Source organism: Scyliorhinus canicula, chromosome 7 (genome assembly GCF_902713615.1).
Source record: "Scyliorhinus canicula chromosome 7, sScyCan1.1, whole genome shotgun sequence".
In the NCBI taxonomy this organism is placed as follows: Eukaryota; Metazoa; Chordata; class Chondrichthyes; order Carcharhiniformes; family Scyliorhinidae; genus Scyliorhinus; species Scyliorhinus canicula.
In genome coordinates, this window is record NC_052152.1 from 148189792 (window position 1) to 148202877 (window position 13086).

Genomic DNA, 13086 nt, shown 5'->3' on the forward strand with positions numbered 1-13086 from the left:
TGTTTACCACGAGCCCGGTGGTGGCGGCGACCCCAAGAATCTGGGGACCGTGGAGACGGCATCGGGGGGGGGGGGAACAGGGGGCTCGATGGAGGCTCCATTGGGTGGCAATCATCGGTTCATCCCGGGGAACAGGGATTTAGAAGGTGGGCATCAGTAAATTGAGGGACCTATTTATTGGCGGGAGGTTTGCGGGCCTGGGGGAACTGGAAGATAAATTTGGACTTCCCCACGGGAACATGTTCAGATACTTGCAGGTAAAGGTGTTTGCTAGGCGACAGGTAGAGGGATTCCCTTTGCTGCCCTCGCGGGGGATGATGGACAGAGTGCTTTTGGGGGTGTGGGTCGGAGAGGGGAAGGTGTCTGACATCTATAAGGTAATGCAGGAGGTGGAGGAGTCATCAGTGGAGGAGCTGAAGGCTAAATGGGAGGAGGAACTCTGGGAGCAGATAGAGGACGGAACTTGGGCGGATGCCTTGGAGAGAGTCAACTCTTCCTCCTCATGTGTGAGGCTCAGTCTCATCCAATTTAAGGTGCTGCACTGGGCCCACATGTCCGGGACTAGGATGAGTAGGTTCTTTGGGGGTGAGGACAGGTGCACCAGATGTTCGGGGCGTCCAGTGAACCTCGGGGCGTCCAGTGAACCACGGCCATATGTTTTGGGCATGCCCAGCACTGGAAGAATTCTGGAAGGGGGTGGCGGGGACGGTGTCGAGGGTGGTTGGATCCAGGGTCAAACCAGGGTGGGGACTCGCGATCTTTGGAGTTGCGGTAGAGCTGGGAGTGCAGGAGGCGAAAGAGGCCGGTGTCCTGGCCTTTGCGTCCCTAGTAGCCTGACGAAGGATCTTGCTACAGTGGAATGATGCGAGGCCCCCAAGTGTGGAGACCTGGATCAGTGACATGGCGGGATTTATAAAATTGGAAAGGGTCAAATTTGCCCTGAGGATCAATACAAGGGTTCTATAAACGATGGCAGCCTTTTCTGGACTTCCTGGCTCAAGATAGGTATCTTAGTCAATAGCAGCAGCAACCCGGGGAGGGGTGTTCCTTATTGTAGTTTCTATTATGTAACTTAATATTGTGTTAATTTGCGTTGTTGTCAAAATGCAGTGTTGTTCATGGAGGTGGGGTGAATGTTTATGATTGCTAATATTGTTATTTTTGGTATTTTATTATGGTTCGTTGTTGTATAAATTCAAAATTTTTCAATAAAAATTATTTCCAAAAAAAAAGAGCAGATCTATTGGCCACTAAACCGGAAATATAACCAGTGACGTCAAGCATTCAGCTCTCTGCACAGTCCAGTTTTTAAAAAGTAAAATGTGCAGTAAGTGTCCTTGGGTCATAAATTTAAATGCTGTGACCAATTTAAATTAGCTGCTTTCTTTGTTATTACTAGATCTCTATTCATCAATTGGGTTTCTGGTAGAGTTGACCTCTTGAACTGGATGACACACTTATTCCAAAAGCAAGAGTGGCCTTTGGCCTGTTTCCTCTCCACTTTCTTGACACTGTGTTCTTGCAATCTCTCTAGTAGCTAACAGCCTCCTATTTTATTCATCCATTGTGTGTTTCCAAGAGATTTTGAGTGGATCCGCCTGAAGGTCATTGTTGGAATATCCAGCACATTGCATTTATAAAGCCTCTTCCTTAGCATCAGTATTCAGCAAAGAGAAGGACTTGGTGGATGATGAGTCTGGGGAAGGGTGTATAGATAGTCTGGGTTACATTGAGATCAAAAAGGAGGTGGTGTTGGGAATCTGGTTATAGGGACTTATTTTTCTCTTCTAATTCTCTTCCAATAAGAATTGGTAGTCTGATTGGTGGGAGGTGTCAAAGTATGACTTTGTTAGTTACTCACTGGTATACACTTGATTAAGAACTGAATGAAACTTCAAAACAAAATATCAAACCATACAGAAAGTGAAGCATAAACACAAGTCACTAAAACACACACACAATAGATGATTCAAAAATTCCGGAACAAAGTATCTCAACCATGAGGTTCTACTTTTAATGGAATTCTTGTCTCTGATTGAACTCCTCGTTTACGTTCATTGGCTTCTAATTATCAGCTGAGACCTCTTGATTTGTTCACATGAATGTCTGTTACTTGGAGAATAACGTGTTAATCAAACATTGGACATTACTTGAGGTTGACTGATGCCTATCAAAACTAGCTTGGTGTCTGCGTGTGCAGTCTTGAGGAAAAATACTGGATATGTTTCACAGTTTGGTGGAGATCTAGCTAGAACTGATTACACAGATTGATCCGTTCTCTGTACTGAATACAATGGTGAATGCATTATGAGAAAATGACTGGGTTCCCACAGGCAAGACCCTTTATATATAAAAAAAAAAAAAAAAAAATATTTTGTGGCTTGGCTGCATGCATTCAACTAGCCCCTATATAAATAAAACAGCCTCTTATCAGTGGTCTTTTATTTTTCAGCAGTTTTCTGTCACCGTTCGAATTGCAATAGTTCCAGTCACAGTCAGTAGGATGTTGAAAATGATAATTTCCTGCACTTGTTGCCAGGTTTCAATGCTTCTGGATCTCTGGAGGTGCATTCCATATGGTCATAAAAATCATTGATCGCTCATTAATGTGTGATTGCCCACCTAAGCAACTGTTACTGGCCATGGGTTCTGCAGGTCCTTGTATGGCTGATGAGCCCAATCCTAGTGTCGTAACTTGACCGATTTGTTCTAGGACATGGTCTCGATAGCTGGTATTCGGCTCTGGCTTCTTTTCCGGGCCACCTCTTGCCACCCAGTATCCTTGGAGAATCGTCCTTTCAATTGGGAGGTTCATCTAAGTAGGTCTCTTCTGAGCAATGGTCTCCCAGGCATTGATGTCTAAGTAGAATAACACCAGGGCAAATAGTCCAGATCTAAAAGCAGTATAATAGAACATACAGTGCAGAAGGAGGCCATTCGGCCCATCGCGTCTGCACCCGCCCCACTTAAGCCCTCATTTCCACCCTATCCCCGTAACCTAATAACCCCATCGAATCTTTTTGGTTACCCAAGGGCAATTTATCATTGCCAATCCACCTAACCACATGTTTGGACTGTTTGGTTTGATTTGGTTTATTGTCACCTGTATTAGTATGCAGTGAAAAGTATTGTTTCTTGCATGCTGTACAAACCATGCATACCATACATAGGGAAGGAAGGAGAGACTGCAGAATATAATGTTACAGTTGTAGCAAGGTGTAGAGAAAAGATCAACTTAATACGAGTTGGGTCCATTCAAAAGTCTGATGGCAGTAGGGAAGAAGCTGTTTTTGAGGTCATGTACCAACTGACTCTAGCTTTGGCATCTCTTTCCTGACGGAAGAAGGTGGAAGAGTGTATGCCTGGGGTTCATGGGGTCCTTAATTATGCTGGCTGCCTTTCTGGATGGGAGGCTGGTTTGTGTGATGGACTGGGCTGCATTCATGACCTTTTGTAGTTTCCTGTGGTCTTGGGCAGAACAGGCTCCATACCAAGCTGTGATACAGCAAGAAAGAATGCTTTCTATGGTGCATCTGTAGAAGTTGGTGAGGGTCGTAGCTGACGTGCCAAATTTCCTTAGTCTTCTGAGAAAGTCGTTGGTGGGCTTTCTTAACTATAGTGTCGGCATGGGAGGACCAGGACAGGCTGTTGGTGATCTGTACACTTAAAAACTTGAAGCTCTTGACCCTTTCTACTTTGTTGCCATTGATGTAGACAGGGGTATGTTCTCCACTACGCTTCCTGAAGTCTATGACTATCTCCTTTTGTTTTGTGACATTGAGGGAGAGATTATTGTCATTGCACCAGTTCACCAGATTCTCTATCTCATTCCTATACTCTGTCTCGTTATTGTTTGAAATCCGACCCACGACGGTGGTGTTTTCAGCAAATTTGAAAATCGGGGGAATTTGGCCACACAGTCATAGGTGTATAAGGAGTATAGTAGGGGCTGAGGACACGGCCTTGTGGGTCACCGGTGTTGAGGATGATCGTGGGGGAGATGTTGTTGTCTATTTTTACTGATTGTGGCCTGGGGGTTAGAAAGTTCAGGATCCGGGAGGAGCTGAGGCCAGGGCCACGGAGTTTGGAGATGAGTTTCGTAGGAATGATGGTGTTGAAGGCTGAGCTGTAGTCGATAAATAGGAGTCTGACATGGGTGTCTTTGTTATCTAGGTGTTCCAGGGTAGAGTGCAGGGCCATGGAGATGGCGTATGCTGTGGACCTGTTGCAGCAGTAGACGAACTAGTGGATCAAGGCAATCCGGGAGGCTGTAGTTGATTTGTGCCATGATTAACCTTTCGAGGCACTTCTCATAGAATGGACAGTGCAGAAGGAGGCCATTCGACCCATCGAGTCTGCACCGGCTCTTGGAAAGAGCACCCTACCAAAGGTCAACACCGCCACCCTATCCCCATAACCCAGTAACCCCACCCAATACTAAGGGCAATTTTGGACACCAAGGGCAATTTATCAGGGCCAATCCACCTAACCTGCACATCTTTGGACTTCATGATGATGGATGTCAGAGCCACTGGACGATAGTCATTAAGGCACGCTGCTTGACATTTTTTTTGGTATAGGGATGATGGTCGTTGTCTTGAAGCGGATAGGGACCTCCGATTGTTGTAAAGAGATGTTGAAGGTATCTGCGGATACCCCCGCCAGCTGATTCGCACAAGACCGGGGTGCTCGTCCGCGTACCCCATTTGGGCCAGTGGCTTTCCGTGGGTTGACCATTGAGAAGGCTGCTGCTCTGACGTCTGCAGTGGTGATCTCGCATACAAGTTCATCTGGGGTGGAGGGCTCCCTCTTGCTGACCTCTTGCTCAAAACAGGCATTGAATGCGTTTAGCTAATCAGGGATTAGGTGTTGGAGCCGACTATTTTACATGCCTTTATCTTGTAGCCCGTTATGTCTTGCAGACCGTGTCATAGATGGCGGGGATCCGTTTGGCTAGCCTGGGACTCTAGCTTGGTCCAGTACTGTCTTTTGACATCTTTGATGGATTTCTTTAGATCATATCTGGCTTTCTTGTTGAGGTCAGGGTCGCCTGACTTGAACGCCTCAGACCTAGACTTCAGCAAGCAGTGGATATCCCTGTTCATCCAGGGTTTCCGGTTGGGAACCATGCGGATTTGCTTCTTTGGCACACAGTCTTCTACACACCTTACTAATGAAGTCAGTTACTGTAGTGGCGTACTTGTTCATGAAGTCAGTTACTGTAGTGGCGTACTTGTTCAGGCTGGTCGCAGAGTTTTAAAATACTAACCATTCCACTGACTCTAAGCAGACCCATAGGAGATCACCCGATTCCTCGGGCCAACAATGCACTACTTTTTCTGACGGATTCTCCCGCTTCAGTTTTTGCTTATAAGACGGGAGCAGGTGTACAGCCTTATGGTCAGATTTGCCAAAGTATGCGCGGGCGATAGAGCGGTAGGCATGTTTGATATTTGTGCAGCAGTGGTCCAGGATGTTTGGGCCTCTGGTGACGTGTTGGTGCTAACTTGGTAGTATGCTCTTGAGCTTGTCCTGATTGAAGTCCCCAGCTACAATGAACAAGGTCTCGGGATGTTTTGTTTCAAGGCTCTTTGAGGTGGTGAATGATTCGTCCAGTGCGATTTTTCACATTCGCGTGGGGTGGGATGTAAACTGCCGTCAGGATAACGGAGCTGAACTCCCGAGGAAGGTAGTAGGGGCTGCATTTTAGCATCTGGTATTCTAGGTCCGGGGAGGAACCAGAAGGTGTTGATTAGGAGGCAGACTGCACCTCCCTTTGCTTTGCCTGAGGCTGCCGTACGGTCCATTTGGTGGATTGAGAAGCCCTCTGGTTGTAGGGCACAGTCTGGTGAAGCAGGAGTGAGTGAAACAGAGCACACAGCAGTCCCTTAGTTCTCTTTGAAAAGTGAATCTGGCTTGTTTTCTAGAGATTGGACATTAGCTAGTAGTAAGCTAGGCAGAGGGATTTTGGCACCGTGTTGTTTCACTCTCGCCTGCACGTTTTCCCCACTTCCTGGAGTGACTAGTTCTTTTCGAGCCTGGGAGAAAGTGAGAGTATGCAGTATGCAGTGTAAGTGAATAGTTGTGTCCAATGAGGTTATTCACTCTGGTCGGTGTGTGGATGGAAGATTTGTTGCCTTGCTTGTGGTTCCTGCGTCGGTAGGTGGGTCTGCGCGGTCGAGCGTTCCGGGCTGCAATTTGTCTTCACGGGTTGGTGGATGTGCAGACCATGCTCTGGCATGGATGGGGTGAAGGCTGGTAAGTGGATGGCGTCTCTGGGATTGCGGGTGAGGTGATGGCTGGGTCCATGGTCTGATTGTTGGAGAGCAGCAGACTGGAGGTTCCAGCTTCTGTGGTGTTTTCCAGGTCTCTGGGAGTCTACAAAATTATGAGGGGCATAGACAGAGGATAGTCAGAGGCTTTTTCCCAGGGTAGAGTGGTCAATTACTAGGGCATAGGTTTAAGGTGCGAAGGGCAAGGTTTAGAGGAGATGTATGATGCAAATTTTTTAATTTTTAAAAAATTTATACATACAGGGGTAGTGGGTGCCTGGAATTCGCTGCCGGAGGAGGTGGTGGAAGCAGGGACGAAAATGACATTTAAGGGGCATCTTGACACATACATGAATAGGATGGGAATAGAGGGAGACGGACCCAGGAAGTGTAGAAGATTTTAGTTTAGAAGGGCAGCATGGTCGACACAAGCTTGAAGGGCCTGTTCCTGTGTTGTACTTTGCTTTGTACTTTGTTCTCGAACGAGAGTAAAAGATAGAATTAGAGGGTGTGCTGGGTACAGCTTGCAAGAAGTTGCTTCACTCAGGTGCCATAGACACAGCAGAACGTGCAGACTCCTCACAGACAGTGACCCAGTGGGGAATCGAACCTGGGACCCTGGCACTGTGAAGCCAAAGTGCTATCCACTTGTGCTACCATGCTGCCCCAAATTACATTAGAAGTTAGTTGAGAAGTCTGAATTGGGATTGAAAGGGAAGCCAGAAGTGAGATGGTGGTAATTATTAAGGCAGACAGTTTTGATTGCTTGCTTGAATTAAGAACCTGATGGGGATACCGGTGAGTAGCAGAATTATTTCCAAACTATATATTTAACAAATGAGTTGCGATGGTTGCCAAAGGGGACCATGCTGGACTGATCCAGCAAGTTGTCTTTCATCATGTGCATGATGATCAAGCACTTTCACGCTGGTGTTTGTGATCACTTTGGGCGAATAAATGGGTATTGAAGTACATAATCGTTATTAATCCCCAGACGTGGAATAATACTAAAAAGGATCCATTGTGGATAATAGCTTTTTTTAATTTTGAGAGCTTTTCCTATATTGACACTTGGCTGTGCAAAATGTTACGAATTTTAATCTTGTAATACTGAAGTGGCAGCCACCCCTTAAACAATTTGTTTATAGTTATTGAACTGTATGGGTACAGTCCAAATTCTATGTAGCATAACAATATCTGTGCTTGGAGCTGGATGTTCTCTGCAGGCAGATGATTAAAAATGCCAGATATATAAATTCCATTAAATTATTTTATTTCATAGGCCTGATCAGAGCAATGGCTACGATAGGTTTTTTTGGCTAGTAAAACAAGTGTGAAAATATATTTTTTCTTATGTGTCCTCCCAGACCCTTTTTACAACTACCTCCTTCTGCTTCTGAACTTGGCCACAACTTATCTGGCGGAATCAGATTTCAAAAACCTCCCTCCAGATTCGGATTAGATGGACTGATTTTGCTTTATTTATCTCAAACAACCCAAGTCTTAACATTCACATATGTAATGTGCATAGAAGTTGTTTGTCAGTCTCAAATCTAAACATTTAAAACAAACTCTTATCTCAAAATTCCATGCGGAAATAAAATGCAACACTTGACTCCAGGATTGTTTGGCTTAATGTGAATGGATTACCGATTCTAAACAATGGAAAAATATGTCTTGGTTCATGGGACTTTTTTAAAAAAAAATCAGAGTTAAGGTGGTAATAACTACAGATCATTTTACATGTGTCTAGCAGCACTTGCTACGTGCTTTCCCATGGTATAGAGTAATAACCAAGATGCATAGAAGAATCTTGATGCTTTATTTTATTAAAGTCACTGAATATCCCAAATACCGATGTGTGATATCGCCCATCTGTCCTAGGTTGATTTAGCCTGCTGTTGGGGTATTTGCTGAAGTCTAGCTTTGGGTCTGCTTCTGGATTGTTGGTCTGGAGTTGTCCAGCTTCAACTGGTCTGCCTTTGTGTGTAACCATATCCACTGGAATTCTGCTCATCAATATTGTACTGTTGATTAACCAGCCTCTCTGGCCATCCTCCTGCTGGTTGATTAACTTGTCTCGTAGTTCCTCACTATAAGACACAATAGACCCCACCTCATGGCAAGGATATCTCCTCTGGCTCCAATATGTGATCAGTCCGATGATGTTGTCACAGCAAATATCATCTTGTGGTTAAACAGTTTCCAGGAAGCTGCTTATCGTTTCCGGAATGTGATCAATCAGTCTTTGGTTATGTTCCTCTCTGCAGTTGCTATTTTCTTGCACATTCTTTTTAGATTAACCCTTTATTGGGTATCACATTGACTATATGTAACTTGAATGTGTTCTGTCCACTCCCAAGGATTTCAACTGATTTGCCTTTTTCCTCCAATTTTAAAACACCATCCTTTATAAAACAAACTTTCCTTATTCTATGGTGCCTCAGCGCTTGGAAATTGAGCAAGTGTAATTATTTTGTCTTTTAGCCTGAGGAAATTTTAAAATCTGCTTCAATTGAGTTGGTCAGTCTTACTCTAGCCATGTCTACTCTGCATCCAGTGCCTTGTGAGAACTACTACCATTGCTTTGTCCATACCTTTTTATATCATTACATTCATTTCTGATCCGTATGACTTCCACATCAAACGGTGATAATTTTGTACCGGAATTTGCCTCATAGGATTTTGAGTTGTCTTTAGCAATCTTGTTTTTAATGGTTTTGCTGTTGTAGCATACGAAGGTGTGGCTAAAAACCTATTTCATGTTATATTTGTTGTAGACGGGCAACATTGTGTGGTACCCTGGACTATCTGCCACCAGAGATGATTGAGGGAAAAATGCATGACGAAAAAGTTGACCTTTGGAGCCTTGGTGTTCTTTGTTATGAATTTTTAGTAGGACAGCCTCCATTTGAAGCAGCAGATCGTCAAGAAACCTTCAGGAGAATTTCTAAAGTAAGTGACCTGGACAAACATGTTAGCCTTCTGTTTGTAACTTCACTGCTCTGCTCAATTATAGTAGAAATAGTTTCTTTTGAGCTGGGGCCAAATATTCCAAGGGTTTGAATGGTCCACAGTTTTCAGCTGGGTACAGCTTGGCATGCATTCAAAGATCGGTCATTAAAGGTGAACTAGCATTTAACAATTCACATTTGCTTTGTACTTAGTGTGATCTAAATCTAATCAACGCCTTGTTAACCTATGCTGCTTTGGTTACACTTCAGATTTAGATTTCCAGTGTTGCAAATCACCACAACCTATATGGCAATATTCACCACATTACGCACAGGAAAACCATCTCCAATTACCAAAGTTTCTGGTTCAGCCTCTCCCTTATCTCAGCCAAAGTGGTAGGATAAAGATAATAAATGGTACATATCTCTGACCTTGTCAGGAGAAAATTGGCCGAGTGACCTGCTCAGGGTCCTAGAGTGCTTGAGCAATGGTGTATTGGAATTTTCTGATTTAAGCTGGTGAAGTTTGCTCATCCTCATGCTCATTTGTGCGGAATTATTAGCAAGCTACAGTCTAGAATTACAGCCATCGTATAAGGTGTTGGAGGATAAAGGAAGAATTTAATGGCCAAAAGAAAAGAAACCAATGCCTATTGGAGAAAATGTGAAACACAACTGTTTAATAGATGCTACAGAAACTGATAATGATTTCAGATGTTGCTTGTATAAGTGTGCTAAACGTACCTTGTTCATCTTTTCAGGTTGACTTTAAGTTTCCTCCCTTCGTAACAGAGGGTGCAAAGGATCTAATCGTTAAGTTGCTGAAGCATAACCCCAACCAACGACTACCGTTGAAAGATGTACTTGAACATTTCTGGGTGGTTAAACATGCTGTTAAATCAGCCAACCAAAAGAAGGAGCCTGTGACACCATCTGTTCCCAACATGTGAATGTAGGAAATGTTGGTTTTGAGACTTTCCAGTGCAATAACCATTTTCTTACAGCCTGCAGCCACTATTTTGTCTGGTTCTGAGTGCTAGAATATTAGTACTTCCTGTCAGCTGACAACTCTGGCTAATAGAATTGGTGAATTTCTTAATTTACCTCCTTTGTACATTGTACTGTATTACTTTCTGGGATTGTCTACATTCCCCTCTGATCAGTTTCCACTGCTCATGGTGGATTCTCTAATGTTCTTTTGGGAGTTTGTTATTTCATCTAAGAAACATTGACTCAACTGTGAATTTTGCAACTGCTATAAGTGTCACTTTGGGTTAATGGCCTAGTTGAATTTAAACACTTTTTTTTACTATTTAAAAATTTGTGTTAATGTCATGGATCTAAGGTTGCTGTAAGAGACCAGAAGGGCATCTGTGTTCTTCCTATGTGCAATTAACCTGCTGTGGTTCAGAAGTTGCAACCTTTTTCAACTGTACAATTCAGTTCCATTTGCACCTGGTCAGAATTCAACCAGTCCCTCAGCTGTGTATAATATAGTTACTTGCTCTCCAGATTGTACAAATTCCATGCTAACCTCTAACTGTCCTGTTGTTGTACTTGTGTAGCAAAGGAGGAGCTCTTTAAACTGCAATTGTAAAATACTTGCTGTCAAAAATATCCATGATCCGAGCACTGATTTTAAAAATGGTGAGATTTGGTATGTAGGAACTTTGATGTGGATGCATGATGTGGTGCAGTTTCTTGATCACCTTTTTTGTGTATGAACTTTCCAATTTGACACTTTGATTTCTTGTTTATTTTATAGCCATGATTATGATATCTATCAAGTTGAGATAATTATACATTAATAAAAAAAGTCTAGCTTTTGAAATTATTATTATTTTTCTCCTCCATGTTGTTCCCTGATCATCCACATACCCTTCTCCCATTTAAAATATTTGAAGACTGCTTTCTCTCACAGGCAGATTGATAGATTTGACTGATTATTTGAAAAAGGAATGTGCTTTTGGGCTCTATCACGAATCTGGTGTGAAGAGGTTTAGGAATTTAAAAATCTCCTTGGCTGCTCCATTTTTATGGTTTCAAAACAGCTCTGAAGGGATTTTGTAGACCGACATTGCTTTTGACTATTTTTGTGAGTAAACAAGTAAAATCCAATGGCAAAATTGAAGGTGTGCTGTAGAACTTGCTCACCTAGCGACTTCCGGTGGCGGCGATGCAGAGCTAAGCTGCACGTTTGGCAGCTCCCGCTTTTTTCGGACTTTCGGGCTCTTTTAAGAGCCCGCAACAGCGCTGTTTTAACTTTCCCTGGGGGAAACACAGCCAGTGTGCCCAGCGGCTAGTGGATGAACTAGACTCGCAGTGGAGTGGTCCAAAAGTCTGCTTTACAGCAGAGGAAGGCGAGAGGCAGAAAAAGCAAGATGGCGGGTAAGCAACAGCAACATGGCAGCAGTGGGCGCGGGAGCAGCAGGAGCTGCTTCAGCGCTCCTTCAAGGAGCTCAAAGCTGAGATCTTGGAGCAGTTTAAGGCCTCGCTGGACAAGCTGGTGGCGACTCAGACGGCCCAGGCTGTGGAGATTCGGGAGCTGCGGCGAAAGGCTTTGGACAACGAGGATGAGCTTTTGGGCCTGGCAGTGAAAGTGGAGTCGCACGAGGCGCTGCACAAGAAATGGCTGGCGAGGATGGAGGAGATAGAGAACCGCTCCCGCCGGAAGAATCTGCGGATTTTAGGCCTCTGAGGGGCTGGAAGGCTCGGATTTGGGGACCTATGTGGTCCTAATGTTGAACTCGCTGATGGGTGCGGGGTCATTTCGTGGTCCCCTGGAGCTGGAGGGCGCCCATTGAGTGCTGCAGCGGAAGCAGAGGCCGAACGAGCCGCCCAGGGCGGTACTGGTCTGTTTTCACCGCTTGGTCGACCGGAAGTGCGTGTTGAGATGGGTGAAGGAGAGGAGCAGCAGGTGGGAGAACACGGGCGTTAGGATTTATCAGGACTGGAGCACTGAGGTGGCGAAGAGAAGGGCTGGCTTCAATCGAGCGAAGGGAGTGCTTCATAGGAAGGGGGTGAAGTTTGGCCTTTTACAGCCGGCTTGCCTCTGGGTCACTTACAAGGACTGCCCGCTCTATTTTGACTCTCCGGAGGAGGCCTGGGCTTTTGTCCAGGCAGAGAACTTGGACTGGAACTGAGGGCTGGGGAAAAATGTACTTTGTTTGGAGGCTTTGCCCTCCTGAGTATCCTGTTGTTTATATTGGCTGAGTTTGCTGATTGATGTTGCCTGTACGTTTTCGCCATTTTGGTTTTTTCGGGGTCGTTTTCTGGGCTGTTGTTTATTTACTGTGGTGTTTTTTTGTTTTGTCCACTGGTGGGTTGGGGAGTAGTTTGGGGTCCCGATGGGTCATGTGTCTGTCTTTTTTTCCCGTGTGTTGGGTTGAGGGACGGAGCTTGGGTTGGAAGCGCGGGCTTTCTTCCCGTGCCGGAGGAATTGGGGGTGGGTCCGGCGCTGGTAGGCAGGGATTGGTGGCTGTGATGCGTCCGGGGTGAGGGGGGGTCATGGTTATGGCAGGAGTAGCCGGGGTCAGCAGAATTCAGCTGACTCACGGAAGCACAATGTTAGGGCTAACGCAGCTAGAGGGGGCCCTAGCTTTGAGGGGGGGGGGAGGGGAGAGGAAGAAAGGGGGGTTACCGGGTTGTTGCTGCAGGGACTGGGGGAATGGATGGGGAGGGGGGGGGTCTGCCAATGTGAGGAGCGGGCTTGGGGGTTCCCTGGGCACGTGGCTGGTTGAGGAAGAGCTATGGCTGATCGGGGGAGGGGGATGCCCCCCCCCCCCCCCCCCCGGGTTCGGCTGGTCATATGGAACGTGAGGGGGCTGAATGGTCCGGTGAAGCGCTCCCGGGTCTTGGCT

The 13086-nt window shown here is 45.3% G+C and overlaps 1 protein-coding gene across 2 annotated transcripts in view; it reads left to right on the forward strand.

Annotated features, from left to right (window-relative positions):
• Positions 1-11061, forward strand: part of LOC119969452 (aurora kinase C-like) — a 45691-nt gene extending 34630 nt beyond the window's left edge. For both annotated transcript variants that reach the window (XM_038803095.1, XM_038803096.1), the window contains 2 exons: positions 9053-9227; positions 9988-11061. In XM_038803095.1, the coding sequence (XP_038659023.1) occupies positions 9053-9227; positions 9988-10176 (364 nt within the window). In that variant the 3' untranslated portion in view covers positions 10177-11061. The remainder of the gene's footprint in view (positions 1-9052; positions 9228-9987) is intronic.
• The last annotated feature ends 2025 nt before the right edge of the window (positions 11062-13086 follow it).